The sequence below is a fragment of the Euleptes europaea genome, chromosome 14 (genome assembly GCF_029931775.1).
Source record: "Euleptes europaea isolate rEulEur1 chromosome 14, rEulEur1.hap1, whole genome shotgun sequence".
NCBI classification, from domain to species: Eukaryota; Metazoa; Chordata; class Lepidosauria; order Squamata; family Sphaerodactylidae; genus Euleptes; species Euleptes europaea.
Window position 1 is genome coordinate 50,142,286 of NC_079325.1, and position 24,396 is coordinate 50,166,681.

The 24,396-nt window shown below is 48.5% G+C and overlaps 1 protein-coding gene across 1 annotated transcript in view; it reads left to right on the forward strand.

The window, feature by feature from the left end:
• NUP214 (nucleoporin 214) overlaps nucleotides 1–24,396 on the forward strand; it is a 101,218-nt gene that overhangs the window by 62,577 nt on the left and 14,245 nt on the right. The window contains exons 27-32 of the mRNA XM_056860159.1: nucleotides 2,778–2,821; nucleotides 3,472–3,580; nucleotides 10,130–10,233; nucleotides 16,386–18,119; nucleotides 20,498–20,568; nucleotides 21,267–21,420. Coding sequence (XP_056716137.1) covers nucleotides 2,778–2,821; nucleotides 3,472–3,580; nucleotides 10,130–10,233; nucleotides 16,386–18,119; nucleotides 20,498–20,568; nucleotides 21,267–21,420 — 2,216 coding nt within the window. The remainder of the gene's footprint in view (nucleotides 1–2,777; nucleotides 2,822–3,471; nucleotides 3,581–10,129; nucleotides 10,234–16,385; nucleotides 18,120–20,497; nucleotides 20,569–21,266; nucleotides 21,421–24,396) is intronic.

Sequence of the window (24,396 nt, forward strand, 5' to 3'; positions counted from 1 at the left end):
TGAAAAGGACAGAGAATAAATGAAGTAATATATAGATGGTGGTTAGTGGGCTCTAAAGTCTTCTTTTTTCTCCCCTCCTAGATCATCAGTTCCTCAATCTACAACTCAAGTCGCACACCAGGTTTTGACCACAGCAGCTACAAATCAAGCCAGCCAGGTATCTCCTGCCTCTCGAACCCTTTTCCTCTCTACACGCCAGGCAGGGTTTTTTTTCACGCTTTCAGCCTGGCTGGGTGTCAGTCTGCCTGGTGGCTCTTTATCCTCCATGCAGTCTCCAGAGCCTCATTCGGAAGAGTTCTGCCTTTCATTTGTTTGTCTGCTGCTTTCTAGCAACAGCTTACAGTGTGCAAAGAGCTTTAAAATTCTCGTATACTGTAATGTGTACATGTAGCCCCATTCTTCAGAGAAGCAAACTCCAAGGCACAATCCAGGCTTTTAGTACTTGCAAATCTTCTTGATGCCCACAACAGAGTTAAGCAAGTGCTTAGATCCTCTCCATTGAAGTCCACGGGGTGCAAGTGCTCAAGTTTGGGTGAATAATGCCCTGATTAGGTAAGCAATCTGTGGAAATGGTGTCCATCGACTCCCTGCTATGGTGCTTTAAGATCTGCCTCGTTCTTTCAGTCTCGTCGCTGAGGGACGCCACTGTGCTGCCCCGTTCTGTGCTTCCCTGCCTGTTTCCATCCCAACAAGGGTGGTGAATAGCAGTTTTAAGAAGGAAAAGATGATTCGTTAGACGGTGCTAAGCTTTGCGCTTCGTTTGGATTCCGTCGCCACCTCATCCCTCATTAGGATAAAGCAGGCAGGGAAACACTGGAAGTGCAAAAGTGGGCAGTGTTGTAAGGGCTTCCCTCCGCAAAGAGACTGAGAGAATGGGGTAGAGCTTGGTGCTCCGTAGCGGGCAGTGCCGAGGGATTGGCGTGCGTAATCACCTGATTCCCAGGAGCCAGCGTTCTGATGGTTTGGTCCCAATATGGGCTGCCTGCATTTCACCCCGTTCAACTTGACTTCATGGCATGTGATTGGCTGGCTGTCAATTACTTGTTTGTTTGGTTAGTTAGATTTGTATCCCTCCCTCAATCCCTGGCCAAGGCCCAAAGTGCCCAGCCATGATTCAGTCTCAGCCTCTTTTTTCCCCCTGCTGTAAGCTAGACCTCGCAGGGTTGTTATCGGAATGGTAAAGGGTTGTAAAACAATTGGAATGTCAAAATGTTGCAAAGTGAGCATTGAAAGGTGATTTTGAAAATTTAAGGAAGCCAAAGAGTGATGATGTAAGCTGTGGAAAGCCACATTTATAAGCTCTTTCTCTGTAGGGTAATTGTCCCATACACTCTCACCCCAGTTTAGAAGTCCTGGTGGGAGTTAAAATGTCCCCACTTGGTCTGATAACTTGGGTTAAAAGTTGGGGGAAGGATCCTCTCCTTGGAGTACAGCTGGGTGGACCAAGTGTATTCCATGGCAACGTATCCTTACTAGGATCCCTTTGGAGTCACTTCAGCCAGTAGCTATTCCATCTCTTAAGGCAGGGGTGGGGAACGTCAGGCCCGGGGGTCATTTAAGGCCCGCAAAATCGTTTGGCCCTTCGTGGGTCCTAGCAGATCTCTAGCTCAGAAGGATCTAAGACTGGTGATCAGCCCACTCCCGCAGACAGGAATAGCCTCTATTCAAGGCAGATGCGAGGGGTTTTTTGCAGGAGCAACTCTGGCGTGCGGCTGGACGGCTGTGCCCGGCTGGTGCAACAGACCATCCTGTGCCACCAGGTGGGCGAGTGTGCCACCGGTTGGATGCCTGCCTGCTTGCCACACCGTGGGGGGGTCATCTGGGGGAGTCAGCTGCCTGCTTGGGGTTTGGTCTACTAATTTTTAAGGTGATAATTTTGTTTGGCCTGCGAATTATGTTATAAATATCCAAATGGCCCTTGGTAGAAAAAGGTTCCCCACCCCTGTCTTAAGGCAAGGGTCCCCAGTACAGCGCCCGTGGGTGCCATGGTGCCCACAAAATGTCTTTAGAAAGTGGGTGGAGCCATGTAGGGTTCTTGCCCAGCAGGGCTTCTGATTTGCCAGTGAAGATCTGATTGGCTATGCAGATTAAAATAATGTTGTTTCAGCGGCAGCTGCCACCACAGCATTTGTTTTATTCTCTCTCACCTCTCTTTCCCAGTGCTTCTTTAGTTACCCCTATTCTCCGCTGCACTTGGGCTTCCTCTGTGTGTAGCAGCCATTTGGTGGTTGCACTCACTACCCTCTATCAGAATTCCAAAGTTGCCCACAGCCTGAAATACGTTTGGGGACCTCTGTCTCAAGAAATGCAAGGGATGCTATTCTGGCTAAAGAGACCTGCTAGGCCCACACTGATAACTTGTCCTGCAAAAGCAATGCAAACTCCAAGGATTCCTGCCATTAATCTACCATTGGTTTTGACCATCATACTCCTCGTTCATCTTTGTTGTGTCTCTCTCGCATTTGCTGTTATCTCTCAGTTTGGAATGCAGCTGGCCGGGCACCGGTGGCCCTGGCCTGCCTCTGCTGTCTGGGCTGGCCTGCCTGTCCCTGATAACCAGGACTATCCTGTTCCGAAAGATTAAACTTAAAACAAAGCAAAAAAGGAGAAGGTCGTTAATGCACCCAGCGTCTTTTTCTCCTTTCACCCTTTTTATCATTGCAGAGCAGCGTTGAAGGGTCTTAATCCGTCTCACAAAACTATGAGACTCGGGCCTGCAGAAATGGGTTGATTAGGCCTCTCTGGGAGTTTTGTTTCTTTATGCCCTTGCCTTTTAGGTTAGCGTTCGTACAGTTTTCAGTTTCCAGCCTGGGCCCGGCAGGTATCTCCGGCTAAAATGGTGTCCCGTCTGTTTCTTAAGATGAATGAATGAATAAATTTATTTACAGCAAAAGCCAGAATAACCCGACCAGATGCAACCTGTGATTTCTTAAGATGTGAATTGGCTGCTGCTTAAGGGCACAGTGTGATTTAGTGATTAGAGCAGAGGGAGGTAAATGGGAAGGTGTCCATATCCAGAGCTTTTCATCCAGCCCTTTAGCTGCTTAACAGCTTGTCAGGAGCATCTTCTCAGTGGATGTCAGCTCATCCCAAAAACGTGCTAAGCAACGCGAGGGCCACGGAGAACAACGAAGTGGAAGAGAGGGCCACAACAAGCAGCGGCTTTTGGTGGCTTCCTTGCATCACCAGCTGCAACCACTGGCATCAATAATGGGAAGAACCAACATCCAGTGCAGAGCCCCGTGGTTCTTCCTTTACAAAGAAAATTAGCTTTTCATGACAGTCATAAATGCAATTTTAAGGGATTATATGTTTGCCTTCAGTTCAGAGGCCAGGGTATTACAGTTGCAGCTTAAATGTTTTAATTAAAAACCTTAATTTTCTTTCCTCATCTATTTTTATTCATCCCGATTGAGCCCCCGAAGCCCTTTCTCCTGCTTCCTCTATGACTTTGCTTCCTCCATATTTTAGGTTCCTCTGGCGGGTTCCCTTACGATGCAACCTCCGCCCACCTCCACATCCTTAACGGGTGTCATCGCTACGTCCACCAGTCAGACCACGTCAAGCAAAAAGAACTCAGGTCAGTTCCCTCTGTGTGGAAGCATGATTTTTAAAAATGTGGTTAACCACTCACAGCTATGGGGCTGCATTCATAACAAAGCAAGAAGGGAAAGTGGCAGGGATCCATAGTTGTTATTTTTAAAAAAATTATTATTATGGTTATTTGCATACCAGTGTTCCGGTGTGCAAGGTACTTTGCAAAGGAGGGGCTGTGGCTCAGTGATAAGAGCATCTCCTTGGCATGCAGAAGTCCCTGGTTCAATCCCCAGCATCTCCAGTTAAATAAATATGAAAGACCTCCTCCTGAGACCCCGGAGAGCTGCTGTCAGTCTAAGTAGATACTACTGGCTGTGATAGACCAAGAGTCTGATTCAGAATATGGCAGCTTCATGTGTTGATGGGCTACTCTGATCTGGCTTGAAAACACTGATGCTGACAGTGAGCTGTAGCTGGGTGCCACAGTTTGATCCTCGGCTTTCCTGCACAGAAGTGCCATGCTGTGTGCAGTGCCTCTTGGGTATTGTCCAGAGTGCACACGGCACGGTTGAAGTTGTGGCCAGACACCGAAAACTTTCTGGTTCACCCATCAGAGAGCCACCAGATTAAAGACGTTTTGTCTCATCTTGTATTTGTGTGTGCAGGCAAGCATAAGCAAAAGATGGGTCTTCTCCAAGGAACTTACAGCCTAAATTTGGACATGGAAGAGCAGGGGTAAAAGTGTGGGTGAAGGAAACCAGTGTTGAATGAATGAAGCTGCACATACTTGGTCTTCATCTATAATGAAACATAAGAGGTTAAGCTGAGGTCTTCAAAGAGTGGTGCAGAAGTTGATCAGCTTTTATGCCCTTCCAGGCTTATGACCACTTTCCATGTTCAGGCTAATCTGTTTATTTCCATGTGGTATAAGGGGAAATGCTTTCCCACATGTTCTTTTTGTGAACTGTGGTTAAAGTGTCCAACAGATCTCTGCTTCTCCCTCTGTCTTTAAGGTGGAACAGACATCTTTAAATCAGAGAGTGAAATAAAGGAGAGCATGTGAATTGAGGAAAGGGAAACTTAAGAGTGAGACTAAAAGAGGAAGTAGGCAAGGGCCATGTTTCACAGGAGAAAACAAGACAGATGGTAGAAATGGCCCCATTGCATGACTATTTGCATTTTTCTATCTGATTTCTGAGCTTTCGTGTTTGCTTACGATGAAGAAACCCGTCAGATATGATTTCCTACAGGACCGCTACCTCCCACTCCTAAAGTTTGAGGCTGTTCAAGAGTCTTTTCTGTAAAGCAGGAACTGAATACACCAGAGTCACAAGAGTCTTTGATATTCTGCAGATTAATCCAGACTGCACCATGTTGCGATGAACCTGTCACTATACATTTGGCAGGCATAGCTATACGAACAGGGAGAATAGGATTCGGGCTTCCAGAAAGTAAGGTGAAAGGCAGAGAGGGGAAACAGGCCTGTAAGGACACAAGTCCAAGATTGACTGAGTAAAGAAACCCCATTTACAAAGCTTCTTGTGGTACGTGTTTGAAAAGCAAATTATGCATTTTAATATAAATACTAGAATCCCTCTCAGGCTCTATCGATGCAGTTTTAGAAGAAGAAGAATTGGTTTTTATATGCCAACTTTCTCTGCCACTTAAGGAAGACTCAAACCAGCTTACAATCACCTTCCCTTCCCCTCCCCACAACAGACACCCTGTGAGGTAGGTGGGGCTGAGAGAGTGCAACTAGCCCAAGGTCACCCAGCTGGCTTCATGTTCACCAGATTAGCGTCCGCTGCTCATGTGGAGGAGTGGGGAATCAAACCTGGTTCGCCAGATCAGAGTCCTCCGCTCCAAACCACCGCTCTTAACCACTACACCACGCTGGCTTTTAGATGTCTTATATGATCTCAGGGACTAGAAACTTGTTTAAAAGTCCCAGAAGCTGAGATTCTTGTGAGCTGGGCTTGCATGTTTGTTTGTGGGCTTCCTAGAGGCACCTGGCTGGCCACTGTGTGAACAGACTGCTGGACTTGATGGGCCTTGGTCTGATCCAGCATGACCTTTCTTATGTTCTTATGTTCATGTGAGGGGCCATGTTCCAGACTCCATGAACAACGCCCTTCCCTAGCCTTCTGCTACCTGAACCGCTCTGATTCTGTATATTCCAGTGCCTTCCTTGCTGCTTTTGTTGCCCAGACCTTTCAAAAGCAAGCTTCTGTTCTACTGTAGCACATAAGAGAACACAGCCAGCCAAATGGTTCTTGAGAAAAGCTCCCAGCCTGGGCAGCAGCCCTTTCCCATTGGAAGGGACACATAAAAATAAAAATGAGCCGCCACTTTCTTAAATCTAGAGTGAGCTGGAATGGTCAGATCTGAACCTGTCAGTAGTTTTCTGTCTTTTCTGAATACTTGTTGTTATGGTGATGGTTTCAAGAGAGATGTTTGTCAGAGATCTCTGTGTAGCTTTTGCATGCAGTAAAAAAAAAAAAACAATCCGGGAGCTTGCGGCAGCCAGCTTCTCTCGTTCTCCCAGGACCAATCCAGACTTATTGCCTTGCTTCGGGTAACTAACTGTTACAACTGAAGACATTTTTTTTAAAACTCATAAATGACATACAAGAGACCTCAAAGCTGCAGGCTTCCTGAGGGATGTGAGGATTTGGGAGGGGGGATTGTTACTGCTGTGTTTCTTTTGAAGAGAAACGAGACCCCTGAGCCTTGTGTGTGTGAGAGAGAAGCACTTGCCGTCCTGGCAAGAGGGTCCTAGATGCTGAACGACTGTTGTTTCCTCATGGAACGTACAGGGAATTAATACTTGCCATGGACTTTGTGAGGTGCTGAGCTCACGGAAGTACATCTGAGGTCCACCGTGATTACCAGGACAAGCGCGTACACACACGCACACCCTGCTTGCTGGCTCTGAGTTCAAGAGCTGATCAGTGTCATGCTTAGAGAGTCTCGGAAAGCCACGAGTGCGCGCTGGTTGCTTTTCTCCAGTGAGTTCCTCAGAGAATCAGTGCAGTCAGCGTAAAAGAAGAAGAGTTGGTTTTTATATGCCGACTTTCTCTACCACTTAAGGAAGAATCAAACCGGCTTACAATCACCTTCCCCTTTTCTCCCCACAACAGACACCTTGTGTGGTAGGTGGGGCTGAGAGAGTTCAGAGAACTGTGACTGGTCCGAGGCCACCCAGCAGGTTTCATGTGGAAGAGTGGGGAATCAAACCCGGTTCTCCAGATTAGAGTCCACTGCTCTTAACCACTATACCATGCTGACTGGTACTGCCCTGGGGTGGACTGAGGGTCTGGGGAGGGGGCAACAAATATGGCTTCTGGAGCACTGCTGAGGGAACAGCCAAGGCAGGAGCTGGGAGCCACAGCCGCTCGCTGAAGCCCTAGCTTCCGGACTAGCGACCACATCCAGGGTGTGGCAGTCTTTCTCCAAGAGCAACTCCGGATGTTAAGGAGCAGCATTAGCTCAGCCCTTGTGAGTCACCAGTTCTGAGAAGCGTGAGGACGAGGCTAGTCTTTAAAGAAGTGGTGTTTTGATGTGGGGAGCAATGGCATTGCAGTTCAGCATTATGCGGCTGACACATTTCTCCTGGCGTTGGTTCACCACGTGCAGCTGGCCTCAGCAAGGACTTACTGCTTTCCCGCAATCTGTTCCTACGGGCAGGGTTTCTGCAGTCCTGCTACGACTGCAGGCATTTTAATATAGAGAAGAGGGGCGAGGAGTCCACAGATTTTGGCCGACCTAGCAGCCCAAATGTGTGCTATGGGTGAGGGGGTGTCTTGCCTGTGGCACGGAGCTTCATGGATGTTCCCAAGCACCTGCACTAAACAAGGTGGCATGCAGCCCTCCTTTTCTCTGCTGGCTGGGAGCCAGAGTGGTGTAGTGGTTAAGAGCGGTGGTTTGGAGCGGAGGACTCTGATCTGGAGAACCGGGTTTGATTTCCCCACTCCTCCACATGAGCGGCGGACGCTAATCTGGTGGACCGGGTTGGTTTCCCCACTCCTACTCATGAAGCCAGCTGGGTGATCTTGGGCTAGTCACAGCTCTCTCAGCCCCACCTACCTCACAGGGTGTCTGTTGTGGGGATTGTAAGCCGGTTTGATTCTTCCTTAAGTGGTAGAGAAAGTCGGCATATAAAAAAACCAGCTCTTCTTCCACTTCCTCCACCTTCACTTTCAGAAGGATTGTGGGGGCTTGCCCGTGTCACATTGCCCTTCGGAGGTGCTCCCAGACATTGATGCCACTAAGGGCAGAGTCCATGCGCTCTCTTCCACAGCTCCAAGATGGGCAGAGGAACAGGGGACTTTGATCTCCACCGGTGGCAAGGGACCTCAGCTTTGCTTCTGCCTGGAATGCCTGTGCACTGGGACAGAGACAGTTTTTGCTCGGTTTTCCCCACCACCACAACAGGAATCCTCTGATTCCCTCCAGCAAGCCTGTGGTTCCCCCATCCTACAGGGAGCAGCCTTTTGGGCTGCCATGAGAAGAAGGAATGAGCAAAAATCTCCACCCTCCTTGTGCCTGTGGCCGTTCTAGGCAGGATCCAGGGCCACGTCCCCTGGGGGCCCCTCGGCTTCTTGAATTCTGACATAGTGTTGCTTACGCTGTCCCCCAGGCCGGTTTTATGACAGAGCTTGGCATATTTTACGAATTCAACAAATTAAAAAGTCATTATTTCAAACATTTCTACCCTGCCTTCCAGCCTGTGTTCTTAAGGGAGCTTACGACACATTTAAAACGTGATAAAAACAGCGGAATAGATGAAAGTACTGACACAGCAAAATACTAACGGACAAAAAAAAAATCAAAACAGCTAATGGATGAAATCCAATAACTGCCTGAGTGAGCCGCCTTGTTTTTACTAGGTACTTAAAAGCCGTTGAGTTAGGTGCCAAACAAACAGCCTGTGTAGTGTGAGTTCCATAAACGGGGCATCACCACCAAGAAGGCCCTGTACCTGATAATCACCCACCTCACCTTCATGGAACAAGACCTCTGACAAACATCTTAGTCAAGCGCGGGGGCGGCTCTGGACACCCCAGTCCCAGTCCTTTTTAAGGCTTTACAAAGACTGCCTATCTCATTTTTGTCAGGACAGCAGGCAAGAATTTTCCTCTCCTCTGTTGGATCCTTCTAAAATAGATTGGGCGGACAGAACCTAATTCCTAGCAGGACAAAGGCAAGGTCACCATTTTAAACTCAATAAACTAGAATAACTGCCCTACGGTGATCCCATCAACTTCTCTGCAGAGTGAGGATTTGATCCTGTGCCCCCCATCATAGTTCAGCAGACCTGCCAAGTATGCCACAGTCAGCTCCCAAAGTCCGCCTTTAGGTTATGCCTGGAATTATTATTTTTAATCAGCCCTTGTTAAAAAACACAACAACTTTTTATAAACTTTATTAAATCATCACATTTTACAACTTTACGAGGAAACAATTGGAAGAAAAGAAAAAACATAAACAAAAGTACATTTTCAAACTTCATCACATTTCACCTGACTACAATTAATTGTACTACACCACTGACTGTATATCACCAAAATTTTCATTTGTTTGAAGTGTTCTAAGTTTAACCATTAAATTTGAAGAGGTTAGTTTTAACAATTCACTTGCTGATTTTTGGAGTCTTGGAACTTTAAGAGGGGAGTGGACATGTTCACGGAGGAGAGGGCTATTCATGGCTGCTAGTAAAAACGGATACTAGTCATGATGCATACCCATTCTCTCCAGGATCAGAGGAGCATGCCTATTATATTAGGTGCTGTGGAACACAGGCAGGACAATGCTGCTGCAGTCGTATTGTCTGTGGGCTTCCTAGAGGCACCTGGTTGGCCACTGTGTGAACAGACTGCTGGACTTGATGGTCCTTGGTCTGATCCAGCATGGCCGTTCTTATGTCCTTATGAGCCAAAGGGCTCTTGTCCAAGATGCCTTGGCCGATCACACACCCAGCTTGTTCCTGTAGAATCCCCCCTCCCCACTTCTGTGGCTGCTTCTGTTAATCAGTACTGGCCTCCATTGACTTTTATTGTACAGGTTGAGTATCCCTTATCCAGACTGCTTGGGGCCAGACGTGGTCCGTATTTCAGATCTTTCCATATTTTGGACTATTTTGGAATTTTTGCATATACATAATGAGATATATCTTGGGGATGGGACCCAAGTCTGAACACGAAATTCATTTATGTTTTATATATACTTTATACACATCGCCTGAATGTAATTTTAAACAATATTTTAAATAATTTTGTATACATTGAACCAACAATGGCACTGCTGAGGGCAGTTGCCTGCATGCTGGATCAAAAGGTCCGGTTTTCGGATCAGTCTGGATATCAGATGTCCGGATAAGGGATACTCAACCTCTAATAACTATGTAGCTGGTGAAATCAAACGGTTATGCCAAGTGGATTTAGAAGGTGGCTCAGGAGACATGTGCTGGGAAAAACCAAGGGTGGAATGGAGAATGCCTTTATCTCGTATGTGCATTCTTTGTGTGCATGCATGTGCACACACATGTGCAAAGACTCTCATTTTTCATAACTCTCTGTTTTTTCAACTCAAGGGACAACGAAGACTTCCACATCCGCTACCTCATCTGCTGCGGCTCCTGCCCCACAAACTGCTCCCCAGCTCAGCAAGGCGTTTGCATTTCAGCCCTCAGGGTTCGTATGGGCAGTGTGCTCTCACCCCTTCCCACTCTTGAGCTTGCAAAAAAAATGTTTTCTGCAGTTAATCTTCATTAGCCTTTGACATTGGTCCACAGCCCACTTCTGTGCAGTGTAATCGCACACCATGACGTCAGCGGCTAACTATGCCCTTCTGTACCCAGATGCTTCGGTGTCTCTTCGGCTTAACCTTCCTCAATCCGCTGAGATTCCTACCCCAAACCGACACAAGCAACACTGTGCGAGAATGGCCAGTGTACATTTTGGGCCCTGTACACAGGTTTCTGCGTCCTGGGGGTGTGTGCTGAGACCGGAAGACACACTCTTACTTGGCAGGAGCTCTCTTGTCCTGGAACTATAGCTGTCCAAGTGCGGAAGAGTTAATGTGTGACTCAGCCAGCAGATTAAAAAGAGCCATTATCCAGCAGGCGCTCAGCAAAATAAGCAGATGAGACAGAAGTTGGCAGCTGCAGAAGTTAGAGACCAAAGGTTCTCTGGAAAAAAAACCCACTGAAAAGGCCCTCTCTCATGCTTCCCCCAGATGAGCTTCTTCGATTGGTGGGACAGTAAGGAAGGCCTCTCCCTGTGATCTTAATTCCAAGGCTGTTCTGTGAAAGACCTCTACCTGAGACCCTGGAGAGCCGCTGCCAGTCTGACTGGCAATACTGACTTTGATGGACCAAGGGTCTGATTCAGTATAAGGCAGCTTCATGCATTCATGTGGGTTCATGGTTAATGCCTGCTCACTACCACTAATGCTGCAAGGTATCGCCTCCGCCAGCTGGAGCATCTACCCAGCGTTCCTCTGTGGGCAAGGTGATTATTGCCCGCCCTGTATCCTTGTAGCAAACAGCCTTCCCTTCATGTATTCCCTGCTTTTCAAAGGAAGTGGGACGTTTTTGATTCTCCCATTTCCTGAAGTCTTTTGCATGGTAAATGGGTAGGGGGCTGTGCAGGTGAACGGGAGGGGCTACCTGAGTAAGCCCAGGCTTGGCTCTCAGTGGCTGAGATCGCCAGTGGGGGAGAGAAGGATTAGCCCACACCAGCATGAGTTCAGAGGAATGAGCTATATGAGTCAGTAGCAAATGGGAAGAACTGTTGCAGAGTCCCACTTGCCCTCCATCCTTGTTACCAAAGTGGACTGACCCCCATTGATCAGGATCTTGCCCGTCAGACACACTCTGCATCTCTTCCCCTCTCTCCCCATGCACCCTACAGACATTCGCTGGCACAGTAATAGCACATTTATCAATGGTGTACTCGGTATCCTATCTGTCCTTTTTCCTTTAAAGATCTGAAGTTAAAAACACAGGGGGAAAGCAACCCAGGCCTTCCTTGTTAGGAACCGAAACATCTTCTGTTATCATTGTGTTTTGCGATCTTAGGGTGGCCGCTTGCCCCGGCCATGGATATAGGACATGTTTAATACAAAGCCTTTCATGTGATAGAAAAGAGCAAGAGTCCAGTAGTACCTTAAAGACTAACAAAATTTCTGGCAGGGTATGAGCTCTCCTGAGCCACAGTCCACTTCTTCAGAAGTGAAGAAGTGAACTGTGGCTCATAAAAGTTCATAACCTGCCAGACGTTTTGTTAGTCTTTAAGGTGCTGCTGGACTCTTGCTCTTTTCTGTGGCTAGTGACGGACAAACACGGCTACCCATCGTGATCTGCCTTTCATGTGAGCATCGCTTTGATGCTCGTGCCTGGTAAAATGTGCTCAAAAGAGGGCTGTAAACATGGACATCCAAACCAGTTTGAAAGCGCTGAAACCAGGAAATGATGCCACAGCCTTATGGGCAGATTGTAACTCCAAGCGAGGGGGGGATGCCCATAAGCTACTCAGAAAGGTGACTAAATCATCTCGGTGCCATCTGGAAGCCTTGGTTATGTAAGCGATCGCACACAGAAGAGCATGTGTCAGAACAGGGGAAAGCGGTCACGTCCAGCACATTCTAATCAGGCCTGTGACTACTGTTTAGAGCAAACAAGGCTATAAACCTTGGCATCCTCAATTTTTTTACCAGGAACAGGGAATTCTGCGGTCTTTGCAACTCTTTGCAACTTTGCAAATATGCTTAACCTGCATATTTTCTCCCTAGTCCCGGAAACAAGGAGCAAAGAAGGGTGCTGAAGCCCAAATCACTTCCCTGAGCACTGAAAGAAGCCACGGGGCCCCTCCTTTCTGGCCTGGTTTCCCCAGGCTGTCGGAACCAGCCAAGATAAAAGCTTGATTTTATTAGGTCTCAGTCGTGTGCACAATAGAGCATGGAGAGTTTGCTCTGCCCTCTTTTGGGGGTCTTTTCCCACAAAGTATGCCGGAGTACTTAAATCTGTTAAGCTTTCCCTAGTATAGGAGAGCCTATATGAGGGCCCGATTGAATGCTCTGCCGTCACCTAAGTTGAAGGGCAGATTTAGTAAAGTTCCATTTTCCACCTGCCCTTGTGGGTCTGGCAGTATAGGTACAATAAGTCATTTGTTTTTTCATTGTCCGTTATTTGAGGTTGATAGACAGAGGCTGGTTGAGCCATTTGGTAATGGAAAGAAGGCAGTCACCCTTCCTGACATTTTTTTTAAATAACAAATAAATCAGAAGAAGAAGAAGAGTTGGTTTTTACATGCTGACTTTCTCTACCACTTAAGGGAGAATCAAACCAGTTTACAATCCCCTTCCCCTCCCATCAACAGACACCCTGTGAGGTAGGTGAGGCTGAGAGCTGTGACTAGCCCAAGGTCACCCAGCTGGCTTCATGTGTAGGAGTGAGGTAAGCAACTCAGTTCACCAGATTATGTGGAGGAGTGGGGAATCGAACCCGGTTTTCCAGATTAGAGTCCACTGCTCCAAACCACTGCTCTTAACCACACTGGTAAAGATGGCAAAATTTATATATATATTGGCTACTTATTTTAAAGGATAAGGGGGATATATTAAATATTTTGGCCACTGTGCTTTAGTGCGGTCCTGCTTAAGACCTATTGGTCATTTGAGCAGAATCATTAAAGTAAAGATACAGCGACTCATTTCAGGCAGTGGCTTTTGGACTGCCTGAATGCCGAGTCTTGTGTGCAGCATCCAGCTCCTCGCAGAAGCAAGGGACACACAGAGCCCTAATTATAACCTCTAATGGAATTCCAAAGCTGACCTACCCTATAGGGCTGTTGTAAAAATTACTTCACAACCGTGTGCATTAAGTGCTTTTCTCTACCGTAAGGTGTTTCGAAGTGGCTTACAATCACAATCACAATCCCTTCCTCTCCCCTCAACTGGCCCCTTGTGAGGTAGGTGGGGCAGAGAACTGTGACTGGCCCAAGGTCACCCAGATTAGTGTCTGCTGCTCATGCAGAGCAGTGGGGAATCAAACCTGGTTCTCCAGATTAGAGTCCACCGCTCTTAGACAGTGTTGTGTAGTGGTTAGGAGCAGTGGACTCTCACCTGGAGGACTGGGTTTGATCCCTACTCCTCCACATGAAGCCTGCTGGGTGACCTTAGACTAGTCACAGTTCTCTCCAAACTCAAACTCACCTACCTCACAAGGTGTCTGTTGTGGGGAGGGGAAGGGAAGGTGATTGTAAGCTGCTTTGAGACTCCTTAAAGATAGAGAAAAGTGGGGTATAAAAACCAACTCTTCTTCTACACCTCGGTGGTTCTCCAGTAACTCTTCAGGTGGGAGATCAACAAACTATCTCATAATCAGGAAAGCAGCATGAGGGAGCAGTTGTTCCCCAGCACAGTTACCGTTCGCTGTGTGCACACGTATAGATTTGGTTTCCACAAGTGATTGCTCAGAGGTTTAGCCTGGTCCTCGGGCTCCAGCATAACCCCTGATCCCATGAGCACGTACAAATTATGCATTTCAGTCTCTCTGAAGAGCCCTGTGCCACTTTGTGGGAGTCCTTTTCGCTGGAGACTGAGCAGGCAGGGCACATGAAAAGAACATAAGAAAGGCCATGCTGGATCAGACCAAGGCCCACCAAGTCCAGCAGTCTGTTCAGTCTGTTCACACAGTGGCCAACCAGGTGCCTCTAGAAAGCCCACAAACAAGACAACTACAGCAGCATTGAACTGCCTGTGTTCCACAGCACCCAATATAATAGGCATGCTCCTCTGATCCTGGAGAGAATAGGTATGCATCATGACTAGTATCCATTTTGACTAGTAGCCATGAATAGCCCTCTCCTCCATGAACATGTCCACTCCCTTCTTAAAGCCTTCCAAGTTGGCAGCCATCACCACATCCTGGGGCAGGGAGTTCCACAATTCTGTGTTGTGTGAAGAAATACTTCTTTTTATCTGTTTTGAATCTCCCTCCAGCTTCAGCAGATGACCCGTGTTCTAGTATTATGAGAGAGGGGGAAAAGCTCCCTGTCCACTCTCCCCATACCATGCATAATTTTATAGACCTCTATCATGTCTCCCCTTGACCGCCTTCTTTCCAAGCTAAACAGCCCTAAGTGTTTCAACCGCTCCTCATAGGGCAGTTGCTCAAGTCCCCTGATCGTCTTGGTTGCTCTTTTCTGCACCTTCTCAAGCTCCACAATATCCTTTTTTATGTGCGGTGGCCAGAAAGGGAAGGGTTCTGTCAAAACCTGCATTGCTGTTCACCGTGGGGGTTAAAGAGCCTTTTTGTTGTGCCGTGGCAGAAATACAAGAGAGGCTCAGAGGGCAAAGCTGTCAATGAGGCCCTTGCTCATTTCTAAATCCTGCCCCTGCTTTTAAAAAAATATATCAATTGCCAAACAAGAGACGGATGGATAGATCCATCTTTCCACTGGGATTTCGGGGTTGGGGTGGTTACGGGTCAGGTTATTTCATGCGCATTTTCCCCTCTAGGCCCGGGTTTAACTTCGCTGCAGTTCCCGCAAACCCTGTAACGCCTGGCTCTGCTTCTTCCCAAGGTAAGGAGACCTGACATTCAATGGCTGAAGAGGGATGCAGGGGTCCTCTTTATCCAGCCTGCTGCTTGGTCCTGGGCAGAGCCTCCTTCCAAGTCAAATGGGCGTTCCATGTAACTCAGCGCCTTCCCCGGGGTCTCAGGCAGAGGGAAGGCCTTTCCCAGGGGCGGCTCCCGGGGAGCTGAATCGGGGGCCTTCAGCATGCCAGGCAGGTGCTCGTCACTGAGCCACGATGCCTTCTGAGAGTTCTGCGACAGGAGTGGTTGGATCATTCGGTCACACACAGTGCAATCATATACAGTAGAGGCTAGGCCGCATGCTAAGGATCCCTTTTTCAGACCAGCTGTGACCCTGCCCTCTTCAGTCAGTGAACCCCTTGGTACATATCATGTTGCATTGTCCTTATGTGTACCAACCTAGGCTAGAAGAGAGCCAGCGTGGTGTAGTGGTTAAGAGCGGTGGTTTGGAGCGGTGGACTCTGATCTGGAGAACCGGGTTTGATTCCCCACTCCTCCACATGAGCGGCGGAGGCTAATCTGGTGAACTGGATTTGTTTCCCCACTCCCACACATGAAGCCAGGTGGGTGACCTCGGGCTGGTCTCAGTTCTCTCAGAACTCCCTCAGCCCCACCTCACAAGGTGTCTGTTGTGGGGAGAGGAAGGGAAGGAGATTGGATCCCGATTTGATTCTTCCTTAAGTGGTAGAGAAAGTCGGCATATAAAAACTAACTCCTCTTCTTCTAAAATGGATTATACCATTGTTTTAACAAATGGCCCACATTTTTTCGAGCAACTTTGGAGCAAAAGGTTCAGTTCCTCTTAGAGGACATTGACCCTCAGTGTACTTATTTTGTTCGTTCTTTGGAGGCTGCAGAGAAGTCGAAGGGAGGTGTTTTCAGAGATGGGTCTTATTTAAGTTTTATGGTTTTGTTGTTTAAGACCTCAATCTAAGAACGGGGGAAACAGAAAGAAAAGAAAGGACAGCAGAGGTTGACTGGGAGGAGGCAAGGCCTGAGCAGGGAATCATGCAGGGGTGGAAGAGGCAGCCTCTTCCATGGGTGGGTATTTTGTGTTTCCAGAAGCCTTTAGTTAGGGAATTTCTTGGGACGCACCAGCAGTTCTTTCATGACACCAAATTTGGGGGTTCCTGTGTGAGAGCAGCTCTTGCTCTTCCAGTGATGGCTGTCCACACACCCCTACTGATCCCCTACTCTTAGTGTTGCCTTCTAATGTTAGGTATTTGCCTTATTTGTGTCTTGGAAGCAACGGCCGCCCCTGCGAAAGAATCAAGCCAGTCTGATGTGTTCTCCCTTGATGGGAATCCTAAGTTTGGAACCGTTCCAGAGAGCCCGTTCACTTTTGGGTCCACGAAACCATCCGGCCTTTTGGGAGCCTCTGTGACGAACAGCGGCTCTGGAGATCCCAGCCAAACAAACGGCCAGGCAGTCGCAGCCGCAGCTTCTGTTCCCTCCGCAACCTCCACCAAATTGGAGAACCTTCCACCGAAACACGGAGACCCCGTATTCCAGGGCACCGCAGCTGGAGAGACCCTTGGGAGCTTCTCTGGCCTGAGAGTGGGCCAAGCTGACGAGAACGCTAAGGCCGCCCCTTCCAAACCTCCCTGTGGTACTGCAGCAAGTGGGCAGCCTCCAAAAGCAACCACAGTGCCTTCTGGGTTCAATCTCGGAAGCTCTCTGCCAGCAGGCAAACCAGCAGAGGCTGCTGCGACCGTGGTCACGACTGCCAGTTCATCTTCTGCAGCAGTCAGCACAGGCACCATCTTTGGCAATGTCCAGCTGGTCAGCACGGGGGCTCCTGGTGGCTTCAGCATGGGAGCGCCGTCAGGCAGCAGCAAGCAGACGTTCGCGTTCGGTGTCCAACAAGCAAACGCCCCAGCTGTATTGCCCACCCCCTCGGTCCTCCCTCCAGCAACCTCAGCTCTCTCGTTTGGAAGCCTGTTGAGTTCAGTGCCGACGACAGCTTCCACTTCAGAACCGCCTGGCAAAGGCGAAGCAGATGCCAAAACCGTCCCAGACCCCGAAAAGCCGTCTCCAAACAACGCAGCCCTGCCTGTACCGGCCCAGCTGCAGGGACAAACCCCGGAGCTTCCTCAGGATCCCCCTTCTCCAGAAGAGGAAGATACCATCAGCCTCGGCTCTGCTCCGGCAGCACGCGCCGGAGATGCAGTTCCCACCCCACCTTCCGGTGATTTGCAGGCGGAGGTGCCCCCACCGGTCTCCGCTTCAGACCAGCCCACTTCGGTGACCTCAGCTCCAGCCACCATAGCCTCACCACCGGCCGAGGCTGCCAGCGTGCCGCCCTCTTCCGCTAGTCCAAGCGTCTCTCTCCCAGCACCAACCACGGGCACCTTGGCATTCACAGCGGCCTCCTCAAGCCCTTCTGTGTTCGTGCAGCCCCCGGTTTCCAGTTCTTCTAGCTCAGCGTTCAGCCAGCCTGCAGCAGACACCGGGGCTAGCCCCGTCACCGCCCCTGTCTTCGGCCAGCTCTCTGCAGCAACCACAGCCTCTTCCCTGTTTGGCCAACCTGTTCCCCCGTCGACATGCACCTCTACTGCCACTACCCAGGGAGCAGGCACCGGGTTTAACACATCGGCTTTCGCCGCGGCGAGTCCTGGAGGCTTCAGCCAGCCAGCCTTCGGACAAGCGCCGGCCTTCGGCCAGCCGGCAAACACCTCGAGCAGCTTCACTTTCAGCCAGACGGCCTTTGGGGCAACTCCCGCTTTTGGCCAGGCCGCTTCGCCTGCCTCCTCGGCCTCCAGCAGCGGACATGTTTTTGGCGTGCCATCCAGCACCAACACCACCAGTTCCTTCTCTTTTGGCCAGCCCTCTGCCACCACGGGTGGCGGGCTCTTTGGCCAAAGCAGTACGCCTGCTTTTGGACAGAGTTCCGGCTTCAACCAGGGGGGATCTGTATTTGGAAGTGCAGCCGCCACCACGCCGACGTCGTCCACTGGATTCAGCTTCTGTCAAGCTTCAGGTAAGAAACAGGAGGCACTGTTAAAGGGAGGCGTGAATATAAAGCAATGGCAGCAGTGGGTTGTGTGGCTCCTTAAAAAGATATATAGGTTGAATAGGTTTTTAAAAGCTTCAGCCTCAAGTTTTTTAGAGACGCAGCCAATAAAAAATGGTAGTGGAAAGCTCCATCAAGTCACAGCCGATTTAAGGCGACCCTGGACTTCCTTGGTGGTCTCCCATCCAAATACTAACTGCTTAGCTTCTGAAAGGAGCCCCGGGGTGCAGAGTGGTAAGCTGCAGTACTGCAGTCCAAACTGTGCTCACGACCTGAGTTCGATACTGACGGAAGTTGGTTTCAGGTAGCCGGCTCAAGGTTGACTCAGCCTTCCATCCTTCCGAGGTCAGTCAAATGAGCACCCAGCTTGCTGGGGGTAAAGGGAAGATGACTGGGGAAGGCACTGGCAAACCACCCCATAAACAAAGTTTGCCTAGTAAACGTCGGGGTGTGACATCACCCCATGGGTCAGGAATGACCTGATGCTTGCACAAGGGACCTTTACCTTTTAGCATCTGAAATCTGACGAGATTCCCCACTCCTCCACATGAGCGGTGGAGGCTAATCTGGTAAACTGGATTTGTTTCCCCACTCCTCCACATGAAGCCAGCTGGGTGACATTGGGCTAGTCACAGTTCTCTTAGAGCTCTCTCAGCCCCACCTACCTCACAAGGTATCTGTTGTGGGGAGGGGAAGGAAAGGTGATTGTAAGCCGGTTTGAGTCTCCCTTAAGCGGTAGAGAAAGTCGGCATATAAAAAACACCTCTTCTTCTTCCTCCTCCTCTTCTTCTTTGGAGCCCCTCCCTCTGGCTGTAAGACAGGCAGAGGTCAGCAGCTCTGCTAGGAACGTTCCCTGCACAGTCACACACACACACCAGCCTGGATGGGAAGAAGGGGGTTTCCAGGTGGCTCATTGTGCCCATGGGTGGGAAACAAATTAGGCTAATTACACAAAGTTATGTTTAGGGCACAACCTCTTAATAATTACCATGAGAAAAGAATATTTTAAAAGGGTGCTGGTGAGAGAAGGGAGACCCGCCGCCTGGGAGAAGAAGGGGCCAAAATGTTGATTGCAGTGTTGGCATTTCAAGCAATATGGGGAATTAGACCAGGAAACTCTGTTTTAAATCAAAACATTTCATTATTTTTCAAAGGAAGAGATGACTTTACAATGCTCAGATCCTCCCTGCACAGGGGGAAAGTCTCATTCTGCGTGGCTCATGCTGTTCCAGGCACGCTTACCAGAAATCCAGACCCTTTTAATGAATGATCCGTAACTCCACATTGCAATGTCTGTTTCTGCAGAGAAATAACATAGATCCACTTTGGCATTAGGATGTGCTTGAAGGGCTATCATATAGAGGAGGGTGCCGAGTTGTTTTCTGTTGCCCCAGAATGTTGGACCAGAACCAACAGGTTTGAAATTAAATCAAAAGAGTTTCCGTCTAGACATTAGGAATAACATTCTAACAGAGCGGTTCCTCAGTGGAACAGGCTTCTTCGGGAGGTGGTGGTGAGCGCTCCTTCCCTGGAAGTGTTTAAGCAGAGGCTAGATGGCCATTTGTCAGCAATGCTTATTCTATGACCTTAGGCAGATCATGAGAGGGAGGACATCTTGGCCATCTTCTAGGCATGGAGTAGGGGTCACTGGGGGTGTGGGGTGGAGGTAGTTGTGAATTTACTGCATTGTGCAGGGGGTTGGACTACATGACCCTGGTGGTCCCTTCCAACTCTATGATTCTATGATCTCCCACATGACGGTGGGGAGGAGAGGACTGAAAGCAGGCTTTCCCTAAAAGTTCAGATTTCAAAAAGGGTGCATTACCCCACATAGTAGGTTAGGAGACACCTTTGCAAAACCCATCTATACATAATGATATGAAAGGTCAGAGCAGAAGAACAAGCTCTTCTCCTGACACAGGGTGGTCACTTTAGGTGATACTCTAGGCATTGTTAAGAAGGGAGGGCAGGTCTGATCCACAAAGCGCCGTCCACCAAGAGATTCTGCACCAGCTCCGTTGCAAGAAACGGGGTGGGAGATGTTCCATAGTGGATCGTGCTCCATGTGGTTGGAGTGTACCCATTTCCCAGTTCTGAAGCAACCCCCAAATGAACGCCCACCTCCTCCCCCAAATGCACACACATGGTTCACAATAGAAGTGAGGCTTCCTCTGTCGGTCCAAGCTGTTGACTGGTGGCTCCAACTCTCACCTCTACTCCATCCTGACTTTGAAGTTGGGGTTAGGGGCCTCCAGGTGGTTCTAATACAGTGACCTTTTGCTCTTGTGTGCTTGTGTGCTCTGTCTCCACCCCCCCAATATCAACTTTTTAAAAATCTTTTCCAGCATTTGGTTCCAGCAGCGCAGGTTCTGTGTTCGGGCAGGCAGCCAACACCAGCGGCAACCTCTTTGGCCAGGTAATCACACCCTTTCTGGAACGACTGCCTTGGCTTCTGTAGCAGTAGAAAAGACAATATTTCTGGCAGAGTATGAGCTTTTGTGAGTCACAGCTCACTTCTTCAGCTATGACTCACGAAAGTTCATACCCTGCCAGAAATTTTGTTAGTCTTTAAGGTGCTACTGGACTCTTGCTGTTTTCTATAGAAGAAGTGAGCTGTGGCTCATGAAAGCTCGTACTCTACCGTAAATTTTGTTAGTCTCTAAGGTGCTACTGGACTCTTGCTCTTTTCTACTGCTACACGGCTACCCAACTTGATCTTACCTTCTGAAGGCAACCAAGTTTGCTAGTCCCTTTAGGAATTCATCTGGCCCTTGAGCCTCCAAGAGCCCTCTGGCATCAACTGCAGAAATCTTCATTTTAAATTCTTCTGCATCTTCCTTCAGCCCTTGAATTCTATGATCCTTCCTTATTTTTTTTCCCCAAGGCTTCCAATACTAAATCAAAGAGTAATGGTGATGGGGGGGGCAACCTTGTCTGGAGGCGAACTATTAACTTCCCATTGATCAAGATTCTTGCTTCTTGTTTAGAGTAGATGATCTTTATCCATTTTGTAATGCTCTCTCCACAATTTAAATTTTCCAATACATTTTGTAAACAACTCCAGGAGACGTAAGAGAAGCATCCCAAGTTGTTGTTCTTCTTTTCTCCTTATAGCAGCCCTCTCCCAGCGGGGGCCTCTTTGGTTCCGGAAGCGGGGGGAGAGGTGTCGCCTTCTTCAGTGGCCTAGGAGGAAAGCCAAGCCAGGATGCGGCAAATAAAAATCCGTTCAGTTCCACCGGCACAGGATTTGGATCCCCGGCCACCCAGAGTAAGTCAGTCATGGGAGGGAGGGTTGCTTTAGGGGGAATCTGGTTCACAAGGGCTGGTTCACACATGCACATCCATCCACTTGATAATGACAGCTCCAAGTGGTGACCAGTGCATGTGGGTGACCCGTTCTTTGGTAGACTTTTCATGGGTCCTCATCTCATCGACTCAAGTTGGAAGGCTTTGTCCCTGGAGTCTGTTCACACATCCAAGCTGCAAGAATTCAAATAACGATGGGGCAGCCAAATGTCTGAACCCGGCCCCAAGTTCTATGCCAACTTGAAATGGTAACGGTTTTGCAGCAGCAAGATGGGAAGTCAAACCTGAACGGGCATGTGGTACAGAGGAGAGCGACGAGGATGATCAGGGGCCTGGAGACCAGCCCTTTGAGGAAAGGCTGAGGGAGTTGGGAATGTTTAGTCTGGAAAAGAGTAGGTTGTTGGGGGGGGGGTCCTGATTGCTCTCTTTTAAGTATCTGAAGGGCTGTCACTTAGAGGAGGGCAGGGAGCTGTTCCTTTTGGCAGCAGAGAATAGGACTTGCAATAATGGGTTTAAATTGAAGACAGAAAGGTACCAGTTGGATATTAGGAAAACATTTTTTTACAGTAAGAGTTGTTCGGCCGTGGAGTCAGCTACCTAGGGAGGTGGTGAGGCTCCCCCTCACAGGCTGTCTTGAAGCAGAAGGTGGACAAACACTTGTCAGGGATGCTCTAGGCCGATCCCGCGTTTGAGCAGGGGGTTGGACTAGATGGCCTGTATGGCCCCTTCCAACTCTATGAGTCTATGTGGGTTCAAATCCTAGATGATTTTGGACTGCTGTTTTCCTCAGAAACGAGTGATAGAGAACTTCCTGCATGCTTAGGGGCACACCTGGTGTTACTTCACACCTTTCAAGGCTGAGCCCTAGGATTCAAAATGATTGTTCGATGCTAAATGTTTTAGGACTTTCCCTCCCATTTTTGCTACAGACAGAGCTGAGTGTAGATGTAGAGGTATATTTGGGGAGGGGGTATTTTTATATATAATTTAGCCAAGATCAGCTCGCAAATCTTCCTTCCTATCTGGGTTCTCTGGTTAGTCCAAAGTTATATAGAATCTTTATGCATACAATATTTAATTGCCCCTTTTCAATGGTTTTGCTGGGCCGTCTGCTAAGGATCCCTTTTTCAGATTGACTGTGTCCCTGACCTCTTCAGTCAATGGACTCCTTGGTACATATCCTTTTGCATTGTCCTTATGTGTACCAACTTAGGCTAAAATGGATTATACCATGTTTTAACAAATGGTCCACGTTTTCTCGAGCAACTTTGGAGCAAAAGGTTCAGTTCCTCTTGGAGGAATCTGACCCTCAGCGTACTTATTTTGTTGCTTGTTATTTGAAGGCTGCAGAGAAGAGACGAAGAGAGGTGTTTTTAGAGATGGGTCTTATTTATGTTTTATGGTTTTATTGTTCAAGACCTTGGGCAAAGTACTTTCAAACAATTAAATTATGTTAGAGGTTCCCTGAATGATTGGGAGGGGAGAGAGACAGGAAGGTTTACAGAGGTTTCTTCTGGGCCCTGGCAGTTGATGGCTCAGTCCAGGTTCCAGGATTTTCCAGGGGGAAGGAGCTGCTCGTGGTTGGCTGTTGATGAAGATGACAATCCTCAGAAGCAGCCCTTCCACTGATCTATGATCTCTTCTGGACCCTGGCAGGCTTGGGGAAAAGACATTGATCTTTACGACACACATAGTGTGCACATTATTATACTGCATTATACACATATAACATCTGTGTTGGAATTTAAAATTTGGATGGCACAGAATGCATTTTACGTAACATGCATTAACTGCCCTCTTGAATCTGGATAGCCACTGTTGGACAAGAGATTTTTGACGTGGTGGGCTGCTCTCCAGTTATTAAAGGGAGGACTTGAAAATGAAATATCCTTAACGTATTTCTCAACTGTTGTGGTTTTTCTTAGCCAACCAACCTTTGTGACTTGGATTTTTGATGTTTTTGACCGGACAACGGATTTGCCACCAGGGACTTTTCACAAATTGTTGTTTAGCTGTTTCTCCTCTTGACAGGGTAGCTGGAAACCTGCTTTTCCTAATGGCAGGCTCTGCCATTAAGTCCAGCAGCCTGGTCCAAGGCTCAGTAACAGCCCCTCCCCCCCCCCCCGCACTGCTGCAGCCACCGCCTTCTGTAATTCCTGGTTCAGGGGACCAGATCAGACAGTCAGAATTGCCCATAATATGCAGAGCAGGGGATTCTCAAGCTACATGGTAAACAGGACAGGAAAGAAATATCCCATGTCATTAGTAGTAAGTTTGAATAAGAAGAGAATTCCTTCCAAGCAGCTGGGCTCCAGCCCATCTGCAGAGCCGGCATGGAGTAGTGGTTAAGAGCGGCGAACTTGTAATCTGGAGAACCAAGTTCGAGTCCCCACTCCTCCACATTCAGCCTGCTGGGTGTCCTCATGCCAGTCACACTTCTCTCCGAACTCTCTCAGCCAAGGGGTCTGTTGTGGGGAGAGGAAGGGAAAGAGATTGTGAGCCGGTTTGATTCTCCTTAAAAGGGGCCGGCAAATCTTACAGGGCCAGGGAGAGATGGGAGGAATTTGTCCTCGGCCACACCACCCCGAAGGACAGCCCCAAGTGCTGTTTATATACTTGGAAAGATTAGAAGAACAGTTTTTATCAGGCGTGGTTTGTGTGTTTTGAGGGTTCCCCCCCTTTACTGAAAAACTGCATAGCTGAAGATTATTTATTTAAAATATTTTTATGCTGCCTTTCCACCTGATCAGGGTCCCCAAGGAGGTATGCACATAAAAACCTCCACCCCTTCATCCAAGTCACTGATAAAAATGTCAAAGCGTAAAAGGCTGAGGACTGATCTCTGCCACATCCCACTAAAACTTCCCTCCAGACTTTTAAAAGGGTCACCTCTTAAGTAATCTTTCATTTTTCTTTCTCGTTGGTATCGGTAACTCCT